Source organism: Felis catus, chromosome D2, assembly GCF_018350175.1.
Source record: "Felis catus isolate Fca126 chromosome D2, F.catus_Fca126_mat1.0, whole genome shotgun sequence".
Lineage (NCBI taxonomy): Eukaryota > Metazoa > Chordata > Mammalia > Carnivora > Felidae > Felis > Felis catus.
The window spans coordinates 86,493,732-86,507,936 of NC_058378.1; the positions used below are offsets into that span (position 1 = coordinate 86,493,732).

At 58.4% G+C, this 14,205-nt stretch overlaps 2 protein-coding genes across 5 annotated transcripts in view; one reads left to right on the forward strand and one right to left on the reverse strand.

The window, feature by feature from the left end:
- PPP2R2D (protein phosphatase 2 regulatory subunit Bdelta) overlaps nucleotides 1–675 on the forward strand; it is a 56,007-nt gene extending 55,332 nt beyond the window's left edge. For 2 of the 4 annotated variants that reach the window (XR_006587444.1, XR_006587443.1), the window contains 2 exons: nucleotides 60–145; nucleotides 266–675. Coding sequence is in view for 1 of the 4 variants with exons in the window: in XM_045040865.1 (XP_044896800.1) it covers nucleotide 60 (1 nt within the window). In the remaining 3 variants the exon portion in view is untranslated. Of the gene's footprint in view, nucleotides 1–59 lie in introns of all 4 variants that reach the window. The other 2 variants (XM_045040865.1, XR_006587445.1) reach the window with 1 other exon arrangement.
- BNIP3 (BCL2 interacting protein 3) lies at nucleotides 226–13,689 on the reverse strand. Its single transcript, XM_011287628.4, has 6 exons — nucleotides 13,448–13,689; nucleotides 5,400–5,550; nucleotides 4,713–4,797; nucleotides 2,612–2,718; nucleotides 2,390–2,539; nucleotides 226–1,072 (listed from the first exon to the last, which is right to left on the reverse strand). Exons 1-6 carry the CDS (start codon nucleotides 13,491–13,493, stop codon nucleotides 1,027–1,029), a joined length of 585 nt encoding a protein of 194 aa, XP_011285930.1. The 5' UTR covers nucleotides 13,494–13,689; the 3' UTR covers nucleotides 226–1,026.
- Nucleotides 13,690–14,205: the final 516 nt, after the last annotated feature.

Sequence of the window (14,205 nt, forward strand, 5' to 3'; positions counted from 1 at the left end):
GTTTAAATATAAACGGAAATTTTAAAAACTCGAAATGTTATTTATTTTTAACACAACAGAACGTAGTGTACGGGTGCAGAACAGATACAGGAGGATCTGTACGGTGCGTCCGAGAGGCCGCCGCCACCGCCATGCCGTAGGAAAGGTAAAGGGGACAAGGGGACGTACGCCTGGTTCACCCACAAAGCTTTTAGAACACTTTTAAACCACGTGACTACAGTCATCTCGAGGATTTGGCAAAGATTTATTTTTTCTCTATTTCCAGTCTTTTGAAGTAGACACAGGTTTGCTCGGGACGGAGCAGATTCTAAGACACACGAAACCCCAACACCACGGGAGGACTAGATCCAGCAATCCAGAGTGAGTGGAGAGGAGGACACGGACAGGGGCCCTGGGCAGGAGGCGAGCGTCCAAGGTGGCCACCCAGACGGAAGTCCCCCCCACCCCCGCAGGGACGCACGGCTTCGTGTCCCAGCAGTACAGCGGAACCTGCGTTTGTTCCGGGATTCTACGGCGTGACAAAGAACTCTGCGTTAAGAGTTAAATGTCTTTAGGAGACAACCTGCATCCACTTGAATGCAGTCTTTCCTATAATAGTGTGAATATAAGGCCACAATATTTACTCGGGATAAACCCCTCATGTAGTCATTTTAATAAACGTTCGTTCTTTGCAAATATAAAGTATTTTAACTGAATAATTGGTTACAGATAATCTGCCAGAATACTACATACATCGTATCTAGCATGTTAAAATTATTTACTTACTTATAATATCCAAAGAGAATTTACTACCGAATTATTACAGCAGATGTTAACCAACACGACATGCGCACTAACTGATCCCACGGATACGATTACGGGTTAGCCTGGTTCTTCTGTCTTTTCTTTCATCTCACTAAAGGCCGAAATGCAGCGTTTACAGAACCAAGCGGTGCAGCTTCCTGGGGTCGGGACAGGCCTCCGTCGGTGCCGCCGCGGCCCCCACGGCGATCCGGCCGCGGGGAAAAGCCGGGCTCTGATTCTTCATCAGAAGGTGCTGGTGGAGGTGGTCAGACGCCTTCCGATGTAGATCCTTCAGAGAGAGCAACGAGCAGTTAGGTGGGCGCGCCGCTCACGGCCTGGCGGGGGCAGCGGATGCAAGGGGACAGCCTGTTTGCCACCCAGTCCTAAGAACTTTGTGAGGAGCATCTGCAACTTTATCAAACGCTTAGTGATTTGTCATAGTATTTTGTAATCGCGTTCAAAGATCCAGCTGTGTTCTAAGTACAGAGCAACAAAGCGCTGCCCTCAGGCGGTCCAGGCTGGGGGCGAGAGCAGGGCCCGGAGAGCAGCACGCGGGTCAGGCTCGGACTGACCGAGAGGGGGACGGAAATAAAGGGGCCGGCGGGCCCAGCAGGAGAGCTCAGGCGTGAGCCCACCCGTCCTCAGGGGAGCCGCCTCGGGTGGACCAGAGACGGACTTAGTCCCGAGGGCCAGCAAGCTCTGCCCGTTGGGCGCCAGCTGCAGACATCAGCCCTGAAATGGAGGCCCAAACCAGGCGTTTAAGCAGCGGCCATCTGACTCGCTAGCTGTGGAGAACAGTCCAGAGCTGGACTCGGGAGAAGCTCTGGCCAGAACACAGCCGTGCCGGAGACCGAGCCCTGGGCAGCGAGGGGGCCGGACCCCGTCCCCGGGGGAAGCCACTTCCCAGGCGGAAGTAGGGTCTGAGCCTCAGAAGGGAGGGCGGGGAGGGCAGCTCTGCCCACCCCCCCCCCCCCAACGCCGCTGGGCCGGCCAGAAAGCTCCCACCTGCCCCCAAACTTGGAAGGGCCCGAGGCTCGGGTTCCCCGTCCACGGGGCTCAGGAAGCCGAGGGCACTGTGCATCAGCGGCTCGGTCATCCTGGCTTCCCTCTCCCCGGACCCGAGCCCTTCGGCCAGGGGGTGCCGGCCTGAATCAGAAGCCCATCTTGACCACGCGGACCGTCCCACAAGCTACAACCGCAGCGGGACGAGGTGCGCCCGGGCTCGTGAGACCACCACCCACCCGCACAGAAGCTGGGACCACACCGGGCAAGCGGCACCAGACGCCAGGGGGTGCGAAGGCCCGTTTCCCTGGCTCTGCCAAGCCAGGCCGCGACACGCCTGCGCGTGGGAGGCGTGGCCCGGGACGACACAGGACACGGGGCCGTCCGTGCTGACGAGCCAGACGCCACGAAAGCACCGGGCGGGACGAGCCTCTGCCATCAGGGCTCAGTCGGGGGGCCATCCCCGCGGTGGGGCCGGGAGGTGAGGCAGGGGCACCTCCAGGGTCTCAGGCCAGGGTCCGAGTCCCGTGCCTGGCCACACGCAGGTCGCGTAAGCTGACTGGGACCCGGTTCCCCGGGGGCAGCCTCGCGCGGCCTCACTCACCCCAGCCCGATGGCCAGCAGGTGCGAGAGCAGCAGGGACGGGAGGAAGACCTTCAGGAACTCCGCCGAGAAGATGCCCCCCTTCTTCATCACGCTCGTGTTCCTCATGCTGAGCGTGGCCGTGCGCTTCGGGTGCTTGAAGAGGAGCTCCCTGGGGGGACACATGCGAGTGAGCGGCCGTGCTCCGGGTCCACCGAGACCCCACGACACCGAGGACACTCACTTGGGGGGGATGTTTTCCGGCCGACTGGACCAGTCCCATATCCAGTCGGAGTTTTTCTTCAAGATGCTCTCGACTTCTTTCCTCCTCTCGATATAATCTTCCTCGGACTGCGACAGAGTCGACGTGAACAGTGTGTCAGCCCCTCACGGCCCCGCCACGGAATGCCGCCGTCCACCCACGCGCCGTCACGCAGGCCGGGCTTGGAGGCCCACGGCCGGGTGGTGGGTGGATGGCAGGTTGGGGGGCTCGCTTCTGGGACAGACGCTGAGGCTGCAAACACTGTCCCAAGGAAGCCACGTGAAGTGAGGACAGAGGACAAAGGGGCCGCACAAAGATGCCGACCACGGGGCTGGTTGTGAGACAAGCAAATAAAAACCATCTAAAACCCAAAACAAGCTCTGAAGGGCACAGTGCCCTTGATCAAGTTTAAAAGAACGATTTTGTGTTCAGTGGGAGTGAAAAACACAAAAACATACCTGCACCTGTGATTTTAAGCTACATCTTAAAATCCGTAAGACAAGACACTAATCACAGGGGACTAAAGAACAGGATCACAGAGAGTTTTCTTTTTTGCATTTCAGAAGCTCTACTTGGGGCACCTGGGGGGGCTCAGTTGGCTAAGCGTAAAGCTCTTGATTTTGGCTCAGGTCATGATCTCACGGTTCGGTTCGTGAGTTTGAGCCCTGAGTCGGACTCCCTGCTGACAGTGTGGAGCCTGTTTGGGATTCTCTCTCTCTCTCTCTCTCTCTCTCTCTCTCTCTCTCTCTCTCAGCCCCTCCCTGGCATGCTCCCTCTCATCAAAATAAATAAAACTTAAAAAAATAAAAATAAAACCTCTGTCTATACCTTAGTATATCCTGTAATTCCTCCTTTAAAATCCAAAAAACCACTAAAAACTTTGGAAATACTGTAGAATGCATCAGCAAAACAAACCAGCTGCCTGGGGGCACCGTCAGGATTCCCCGGGGGACCAGGGACAGTCCTGGAAGAGCCTAGGTGGGAGGGAGGCCCTGAGGGGAGACCCCACAGGATCAAGTGACTCAGTGGTACTTTAAGACCTTGCTTCCTAAGAGATTTTGAAATAAATATGGGAAAGGAAGTCAATTGTTCGTGTTCTTGTAATTACCGAGAACACCCAAAGAAAACACTTCCTGGAGGGGCGCCTAGGTGGCTCCGTCGGTTATGCATCCGACTGCGGCTCAGGTCATGATCTTGTGGTTCGAGAATTCAAGTCCTGTGCCAGGCTCTGTGCTGTCAGCTTGGAGCCTGGAGCCCGCTTTGGATTCTGCGTCTCCCTCTCTCTGCCCCCTCCCCGCTCATGCTGTCTCTCCCTCTCTCAAAAAGAAGATAAAACATTAAAAAAAAAACAAAAACACTTTCTGCGCATTCCAACATACGCAGGTGCAGCAGGGAGAGGGAATGGGGGGTTGGGGGGGACTGGAGAAGCCCCACAGCACGAGGGCCTGACGCTCTCAGACTGGAGCCCCCACAACACAACCGAAGCACCTGGCAAGTAAGACCCATTAACTACTTGAGCAAATGTTAAAAAAGTGAGCTCAGACAGAAGTAACTGGCCTGTGTGCTCCTCCCATGAATTATGCCAACAACAGTCAGCACAGCCTAAGGCATCGTTTCTGGAAGGGTCTACAGCATCCATTGAGGAAGGGGTGTCAGCGTCACGATGGTAGGGGGCCACGAAAGGCTCTGTGGATAACGCCGGGCTCTCCCAAAGAGCGGACCCTGGCACACGCGCTCACCATCCGACAGCCAAGGCCACCCGCTCCCCGGCTCCCAGCCACCCTTCCAACTGGCCACACAGGCCCCTGTCCAGGCTGCAGGCCCAGGACAACCCACCTCCCTCCCGCGTGTCCTTGGGACGGCACGGGAGGGCAGCAGAGGCCCCCTACCTGACCTGAGCCGCACTTCTCTGGCCCGCTGGGTGTGAGGGCCGAGCGGCGGCTGTCGCTGCCCCCACCCCTGGCTTTACAAAAAGGCAAGAGACCCCCTAAGAACACCAGAGCCTCCCCCCCTCAGCTCCACTGGACAGGCTTACCATACAAACGTCAAAACGGCACCCGGCGCGCAGCCCGCTCCGGCCTACCTGAGAGCTGTTCTTTTCTCCCACGCTGTGGGCGTCTATCTCCGAAGCTCGGTTCGTATCTTGCGGAGTCTGTGAGCGAGGCGGGCTTGGTAGTGACGCACGCGAGAATGGGAAAAGAGCGAGGCGGGCACGTTATTCCCGTTCCGACAAACGAAGCACCCGGCGGCCCGGGGCCACCTCCCGAGACAGGAAGCGCTGGCGCCAGGCCAGCGCCAGACCGTGCGGCCTCCTCGTCGGTGGAGCGGCGCAGGCAGCGGGGAGCCGGGCCCGGGGGTGGACCCGACGCGGCCCGCTGGCTCGCTCTGCGTGGCTTGGTGCTCTGCTACAGGCCTGCGAGCACCTGAGCTTTGGTTTCTGACCAGGCCACGCTGCCCCAACTCACCGGCAGTGCTGACGCCCAGCAGCTCGCGGTGACCCAGATGACAAAGCCGGGACCCACGGGGAGCAGAGGCCGGGGGACCAGGTGTGGGATCTGCCCCCCGCCCTCACCCCCCCCTTTACTGTGGTCCCTCCACGGACCAGGCCCCATCCCTCCTGCCAGAGGGCGAGGGTCCCTCTAAGGAGGGACGGAGAGGGGGAGGGCCGCTCCTGAACGTGCGCCGAGCTCAGGTTCAAGCAGCACTTACCACCGTGACCGCTCGAGCACCGGGCCGTCAGCACCGGATGCGCGTGCGTACTTACACCCACCTGTCACAGTGAGAACTCTTGGAGCTACTCCGTCCAGATTCGTGCTGGGCGTCCAGCAGGATTTTTTCCAGGTCGCCGTTATAAATAGAAGCAGAGGCTGGAATGCCGCTCCCGTTCCCATTATTGCTGAAATGCAATTCCACCCAGGAGCCTGCCGGAGACAAAAAAGGACACGGCTTGGATTTTCTACCTACGGTGGAGCCAGCCACCCTCCCAGCCCTGACTCTTGGGACACGCAGCCATCTCCTTGAAGCTACAAATACCCGCCCGGTGGCACCTGCACAGGTGTCCGGTGACCTGCTGGGCCAGCAGGGACCACCGACTGGGATGCTTTCAACTCAGTTTTCAGAAAAGGGTATCAACAGCATCTGAAGAGATTTCAACTGTTTTGAAGGTTTAAACTCTCCCGCGTGCTTATTTCCACACCAGCTGCACATTCTGGCCCTGACGCCTCCCGACACTGGCTCCTGACCGCTGCTCTATGCTCCCGTCTGTCAGAAGCCGGATGAACGTGTCTAGGACGAAGGTAATTTCTCACTAAACGTGATTAACCAGAGCAAAGCATCCCATGGATTCAAGCTACCCAAGCTGTTACCAGAAGGAAGTCTACATCCTTAAACTTACTAAAAATTGACATCCGTTACATACATCCCAAGCTGCTGCTAGCCAGAGTTTGTGGCTTCAGAGAGCTGTCTCAGCACCGGACCATCCGCATCGAATACCCCCGGCAGCCACGGCCTGCAGGGCAAGGCACTACCTTCTGCCAGGCTTGCTCTCCCACGGGCCCACCGGCTGAGTTCCTGGGATAAACTCAGTCCAATCTAAACCCCTGCACGGGCTGTGAGCAAAGGACCAGATGGAGCCCCCACCCCCAGAGGGAGCCTGCCTGTCGGAAGAGGCGTCTCCACGGACACGGCGTCCACCCTGCAGCCTCGTGCTGGGCAGGGACAGGCTGGGGAGGGGCTGTGGGTGGTGCACGTGCACGTCTGGGGAATCAAGCAGGCGGGAGAGCTCGAGAACAGTCCCGGCCCGGCCCACAACGGGGGACGTGACCCCCAGACGTCCTGAGAGCACTGCAAGCAGCGGGCTGGGGGGGGAGGGGGGGGGCGCCGGGTCAGGGCCCAACGGCACCACCTGGGGGCTGGACGCGGGGGCCACTAAGTGCTGGTGGACACGTGCACGTGCTTGGGCCCGCCGCTGCGGCTGTGCCACAGGCTGGGGGTTCTGTTGGATCCGTGGCCCGTTCGGGTGGGGGACGGCAGCCATCGGTGCTTCCGGAACTGCCCATCGCTCACGGAGTCCCCGCTCTCGCGTCCATCGGATGCAGACCTACGAGCGGACGGCTGGCGAGGAGCGCGTGCGCCATCAGGGTTATCGGGAGACACCTGCCCCGACACACAGCTGCGCCAACGCGCAGTCCTCCCGAGAAAGCAGAGCATCTGCTGCTGCCCGCTTGGTGCAGCCAGTCTTCCCAGGTGGCCCTTCTGTGATGGCGTCGTCTCACGTGGTTTTACATTTCTCGGATTTCTTTTTTTTAACATTTATTTTTGAGAGACAGAGCATGAGCGGGGGAGGGGCAGAAAGAGGGAGAGACAGAATCCGAAGCGGGCTCTCTAAGCTGTCAGCACAGAGCCCAACACGGGGCTCGAACTCACAGACCGTGAGATGGTGACCTCAGCTGAAGTCAGACGCTCAACTGACTGAGCCACCCAGGTGCCCCCGCTTTTTTTTTTAAGTGTTTATTCTGAGAGAGCACGAGCACGCGCAGGGGAGAAGCAGAGAGGAGACAGAGAATCCCCAGCAGGCTCCAGGCTATAGGCACAGAGGCCAACGTGGGGCTGGAACTCACGAATCATGAGATCATGACCTGAGCCAAGATCAAGCGTCAGCTGATGTTCAACCGACAGAGCCACCCAGGAGCCCACGTTTCTCTCATCTCTAACGAAATTGGCCGGATTTTCACGTTCGCTGGCCACCTGGATGACATCCTTTTACATCAGCTGTTCAAAAATCTCTTCCTCTGCCTGTAAGAGTTCAATATTCAAGATACAAGCCTTTCTTATCGGAACGTGTTACAAGTAACTTCCCTGTGGCTTGCCTTCTTGCGTGAACGTCTTGTTCTGACGAACAAAAGTTTTTTATCTTAATTCAGCCAAATATTCAATCTCTTCCTACTCTGAGGTCCTGAAGATCGGTGTCCTGGGGACTGTCGTGCAGATGTGGGTTTCCTGAGCCTGGCTGGAATCTGTGCACACGCTCAGTCTGGTGCAGACAGTCAGCTGCCCACGCTCCCCACTGCCGGGCTGCCTCCTGTCAGAGACCAAGCTGGCAATGTGCACAGGTCTGTTTCCGAGCCCGACAGGCTCTCTATTCTGTGTCACGGGTCCGTGTATCTCAGGCACCAAGCTACTTGTCAAGGCTGCTCCGGCAGCACGCGGAGGACGGGGGCTGGGACAGGGCGGAGGCAGGCTGCAAAAGACAACGTGCGGGTACCAGAAAGACACCGGGGGCCGTGTCATACCTCCTCTAACTGCACTACGAGGACCATCGCCCCACGTGGCCCCACACCGTGCAGTCGGGGGGACGGTGGACCGGAGGCACCAGCAGACGGCCAGCCGTCCAGCCAGCTGGCATCTCTGAGTCCTAGCCTACCCTCAGTAAGCTGCTTGTACCACAGGTCACATTCATCAGAAAAAAGCAAATCAAAGACGCTGCCACAAAGCTCACAGCCTCCCAGTCTGCTAACACGATCGTCACACACGTTTCCCAGTGACTGTCTCCAGCTGCAGGAGCGCATCATGAATGCACAAGCCAGCGTCCGGCTAGGAGCCCAGGCCACGGGCCACCACGTGTCAGCAGAAGCTACAGTGACTTCAGAGCATCCTACACACCTCCCATCCCAAGACCGCACATCCGACATTTCCATCTGGGCTGCCGACCGGGTTTCCAAGAGCTCTGGTGCCTGAGTCTAAGGGGTGTGGGGTCTCTTCATGATGTCACTTCCAACTTGGAACGTGTTGGTGGGGGGGTCTCCAATTGGCTGTCCGATGACTCATTTCCAGCGTGACCCCCTGGAGCCAGCGAGGCCCCACACGGTCCGCCTCACAAGACTGCCTGCGGCTGACAGTGGCTGCAAACAGGGCATCCAGGCTGCTCGCGCTTCTGCCCACAGATGACAAATGCAGGGGCTCCTACAAGACCTGCCCCGGGTCCAGTCCTTCCCTAGAACTCACAGGACCCAGGAAAACACCTTACTTACCCGCTTATTACAAAGGACACAACTCAGGGACAGCCAAGTACATACATACACACACACACACACACACACACACACACACACACACAGGACAGGGTACGAGGACCAGGGGCAGAGGGGGGAGCTCCTGCACCTCAGCATGTGCCCCAGTGAAACTCCCTGAAGCTCTTTGTATGAAGGTTTCCTAACCAACCTCCAGCCGCTCCTGTCCCCGGAGGGGGGCAGGTGCTGAGAGCCCACCCTCTCGTCTCAAGTTTGTCTCATGCAAAGGCCACTTAGGTCCCTGCTAAGTCACCTCATTAGCAGACTCCGTGTGTCCCAACAGGGCTCCTCAATACACTACTGTCACTCAAGAAATCCCAAGGGCTTTTGGAGCTCAGTGCCAAGATGCAAGGAAAAAGACCCCAAACACATGCTTTCTTAAACAGATATTACTGGGCTGCCTGGCTGGCTCAGCCTGAAGAGCGTGTAGTTTGATCTTGGGGTCACAAGTTCAAACCCCATGTTGGGTACAGAGATTACTTAAAAATAAAATCTTAAAAAATAATAAAAATAAAAAATAAACTGAGACAAAACTGACATGTAACACTATTAAATGTAAGTGTATATCTATTTTTTTGTTACATTACAAGGATCAACTCAAGACCCAATGAGACCAGCCCATGCTTTTTAAAATCATGTCATAAAAAGTCCTAAGCATCCCGAGGGAAAAAAAAAAATCCCATTCTGGATTCTCTACAGCAAAAGCTTTGGGTCCAAAAGCTGTTTTCCAAGAATGATTTACTAGGAAGAGAGTTTTATTATTAACCTGCGCAACTGGGCAGGAAGCACACTTCCTGGCGAGGGAAAACCGGGCTTGCTATCCGCCCACCCACGTCACGCACCCACTAAGGTCCCTCATCTTTTCCAGCAGGAAAGATGGGGATAACATGTCTTCACCACCTCAGAAAGCTTCCTCAATCACAAACAACAAACCAAGTCACCAGCCATAGTGAGGCCTCACGAGGAAACAGGCGGGGGTGCTGCTGGTCCAAGGCAGGCCCCCGCTCCCCGCCACATATGCTCCACACTAGCGGAGACACAGCCCAGCTCACACCTCGGAACAAGCCAGAGATGAAGCGCCAGCCACACCTCCTGCCTCCACTGTGCCATGTGACAGCCCACAGGGAACCCCCAGCACATCCCGTTTCCCTCCGGCCCTGATCTGGGCAGCAGGTCTCAGCCCTGGAGACGGAGAGGCCGTGTTCTCTCCCGTTCTCCAGAAGCCTCGCTGGCGCTCTGCAAACTCCGAGCTGGAATGCGGAGGCAGAACCCCAGCATGGATGTATTTTGGAAAAGCTGTAACGGGATTTGGGCAGCCAGGGTTGAGAATGACTGGTCAGGGGGTGGCAGGCGTCCTAATAACCTGTGAGACAGCAGGACAGACAGAAAACAGAATCAAGGACGTTTGAGAAGGCGCACCTCCCAGAGGGAGAGCGGCCACTAAGCCTCGAGGAACTCGCTCCCTCCTCAGAGGGCTTCCTCCCTGGGAAAACTGCACGTTCTAAAAACTTCTGTAAGCACAGCCATTTTTGTGAGTGAGTAAACAGAACAGTAAATAAATAAATGCATGCACGCCTCTCAAGTTAGGTGGGCAGAATGAGAGACTTGATTTGACCTAGGACTCTGATAACTCGGGATCCTGTCTGCACTGTCCCCCCGGGCTCCCAGCAGCCCCCGGGTCACTTCACCGGGAGCCTGACTCTTCCTATACTTGTGCTCACCTGCCTGATTTTCTGCCCCGCCTCGGGCCTCTCAGTGACCATCTGTGAGTTGGGCGAGAACCTACACGTCTGAAACCTGCACTCTCAAACCTGCACAATTCTGGGGCGCCTGGGTGGCTCAGTCAGTTGAGCGTCCGACTTCGGCCCAGGTCATGATCTCGCCGTCCGTGGGTTCGAGCCCCGCATCGGGCTCTGTGCTGACAGCTCGGAGCCTGGAGCCTGTTTCAGATTCTGTGTCTCCCTCTCTCTCTGACCCTCCCCTGTTCATGCTCTCTGTCTGTCTCAAAAACAAATAAACGTTAAAAAAAATTTTTTTTTAATTAAAAAAAACTGCACAATTCTACTAGAATTTCCATGCCAAAGAAACCCCATTTTTCTCTTCGGACGCCTCTGCCCAGAGCGGGCTGGCTGTGACAGCAGCGTCGTCTGACTGGCTGCAGGAAGCAAGTGGGGGGGAGCATCTCAGAGCAAACTGGTGAGCACCTTACTAAACCCATGCACTCGTCAACAGTCGGCCTGGAATTCAGGGGTCCTCGTGGGAAGTCAGCCATGCCACCGCCTCCCATCCTACTACCTACCGCCCTCCTGCACGGTAGCACTTGCACATCTAAGTGGGGACAAGAAAGGCAGATCGGGATCTTGCTGAAACTAGAATGGACCAGGGGGCACCAGGGAACAACCAATCAGCTCTCAAGGAAAGCGCTGCCGCTGTCTGTAGGGCGGGCTGAAGGAGGCTGGCTCCGCTCGGGCTCAGAGAGAAACAAGAGGTCATCAGCCCAGAACCGAGAGGGGCACCCGCCGCCTCAGACGGGAGCCGTGCCCGGATTCACATTTCCCAGGGCAGCCGGGCAGCACCACGTGATGTGACGCAAGTGACCCCACCCACACCCGGCAGATAGTGAGCAAGTGCCCAGCAGCACGTACACGCAAAAGAACCGCCCGAAGAGTCCTAAACGTGAATTTCCACTCAGTGTGTAAACATCTTTTTATAGAATAAGCAAAACAGAAAAACAAAGCTTTTAACTCTGAAGCTGGCAATTTTGCACTGCCAATGACTCAGCACTTTGGGGCCAGTCGACGGAGGGCGATCTGAGCCCCCCTGGAACACTCAGAACAAGGCCCATAAGAAAGACACACGATGTTGCAAAGTAAGTAGCTTGACAATGAGAAAAAGGATGATCCCAAGGCAAAGAATTTATAACTTACAGGAGAAAAGACAGAGAACCTTTAAACCCTTAATCCCTTTGTCGATTTCAAAGAACTAGTCAATGTCGAATTTTAAAGAGATTACAGGATTTTAAAACGGCTTGCAGTTTTTAAATGCACGTTACACGTGGTATTAGACCCAGTCTCGCCTAGTCAGATCCTGTTGTAAGGGACAAGAATTAGCTCACCAGATTTCTCTGAACACGAGGATTTCGACAATCTTAACGAAGCTTAAACATTCATTCTCGAAGGTTTGAACAGCCCTCCCCAGAGCTTATTTACAGGCTCACTCAGATTAGCGAACTTTTGCTTCAGAGAATACAAAGGTCAGGGCCACCGGGTTTCTCCTGGGTCCCCAGGGGCCGAGAGAACAAGGGCTGCACGGCAGCTCTACTGAGGCAAGACCCAGGAGGCAGCTCTCGAGGCTGCCTTTCACTTAGCTGTGTGGGTGGGCAATGCCCAGCAACCCTGTGAGCCCTGGCTCCCCAAAATGCAAAAGGACAGTCCGGAGACCCAGAAACAACAGGCACACCAGCAAGGCTGGAGGCACGTGTCTGCCCCGGAGCACTGCCTGGTCTGGAACCGCGTGCTGGCCGGGAACAGTGATTTTTTTTGTCCCACAAATCAATCCTGAGCTTTGGTTTGCAATGAACCTTCTAGTACAAATGGAACCCCAACTTAAAAAACAAAAAACACTTACATGCTTATACCATTTATTAAGCTGTTTATCTTACACTAAGAAGAGTGGCCGGTGGACCTGAGCCCTGTATCAACAGTAACCCCGTCGTCCTCTCCTGCCTCCCGGGTAAGTCCCAACAGTCACCACGGGCAAAACTAGTAATGCCTTAAATCTAAAGCCCACAATCCAACAAGAACCACCTTGGGCATCTGCTCGCTAAAATCAACGCCGGAGTACGGAATACGTGATAAAACGCGCCTTTACCAAGCTATGCGGACTCAGGGAGCTGTGACTACAGGGCGGGATTCCCAGTCGCCTGAGCGGTGTTTAGGCTTGTTAGGGGTATCCAATCTGTCCCCTGCCCCGCCAGTGCCCCGCCAGCCCCCTGTCCCGGCCCCGCCAGTCCCGAGCCGCCCCCCAGCCCCTGCCCCGCCAGCCTCCAGCCGTCCTCTGCCTCGCCAGTCCCCCGCCACCCCTGGCCTCGTCCCCGGCCCCGCCAGCCCCCGGCCGCCCTCTGCCCGCCAGTCCTCCGCCAGCTCCCTGTCCCGGCCCCGCCAGTCCCCGGCCGCCCCCGGCCCCTGCCCCACCAATCCCCCGCCTGCCCCCTGTCCCGGCCCCGCCAGTCCCCGGCCCCGCCAGCCCCCGGCCGCCCTCTGCCCGCCAGTCCTCCGCCAGCTCCCTGTCCCGGCCCCGCCAGTCCCCGGCCGCCCCCGGCCCCTGCCCCACCAATCCCCCGCCTGCCCCCTGTCCCGGCCCCGCCAGTCCCCGGCCCCGCCAGCCCCCGGCCGCCCTCTGCCCGCCAGTCCTCCGCCAGCTCCCTGTCCCGGCCCCGCCAGTCCCCGGCCGCCCCCGGCCCCTGCCCCACCAATCCCCCGCCTGCCCCCTGTCCCGGCCCCGCCAGTCCCCGGCCCCGCCAGCCCCCGGCCGTCCTCTGCCCCGCCAGCCCCCCGCCACCCCCGGCCCCTTCCCCGCCAGTCCCCTGCCGCCCGTACCCTGCCGCCCTCTGTCCTGGCCCCGCCAGTCCCCCGCACCAGCCCCGCCAGCCCCCGGTCGCCCCCTGAACTACCCCAACCCGCGCCCGGCCCTGCCAGCCCCGCACCCACCAGTCCCCGGCGCGGGTCGTGCCCGGCTCCCACGGCCTCACCCTGCAAGTTCTCCTCCTGCAGTCCGGGAGTCCCGCTCTGAGACATGGCGCCTAAGCGACGGCGCTGCGACCGCGAGTCGGGGTCGGGGCCGGGTGGGCGCCGGACGCTCCGAGGAGAGCGGGCGGGGGACCGATACTCGTGCGCGAGGCCCAGCAGAGCGCGTAGCCTCAACCCCGGACCCCGACCAACTGACGCGCGCCGGCGGACGCACAACAGATAAGCGCCGGATAAGCCGCGGCGACGCCAATTGGCCGCGGGGAGGGGCCTGCGCGTGCGCGAGAACGCGGGACGCGTGCGGCGCGTGCGACGCGTGCGCGGGGCGGGTTGCGGCCGCGCCTAAGCAGCTCAGCGCGCGTGCGCGGAACGGGTACTGAAGGGCGGGGCGCGCGCGCGCGAGGCGGGGGTTCGGAGGCCCGGGACACGCGTGCGCAGGCGCGGAGAGGGACGGGACTGACGCTGCGTGGTGGTCGCGGGCGGGGCGCCGGCTGGGAAACCGCGATCCCCTCTGCTAAGACCCGCCACCCAGGGATCTGCGGGAAGGCAGATGCGCTGGTCACCACCGTCGGGGCGGAGCTGGCCCGCCCTCACCTGAACGACCACCCACACTCAGACCCTCACCTACAGAGACCCTCACCTGCAGAGACCCCCACATCCGACCCTCCCCCGAGCCGTCAGTCAGAAAGCCAGGCTGCCACAAGTGACACTTCTAGGAAGTCGAACCAGTAACTGTAGCAACTGGTCCAGGAGGCCGCACAGC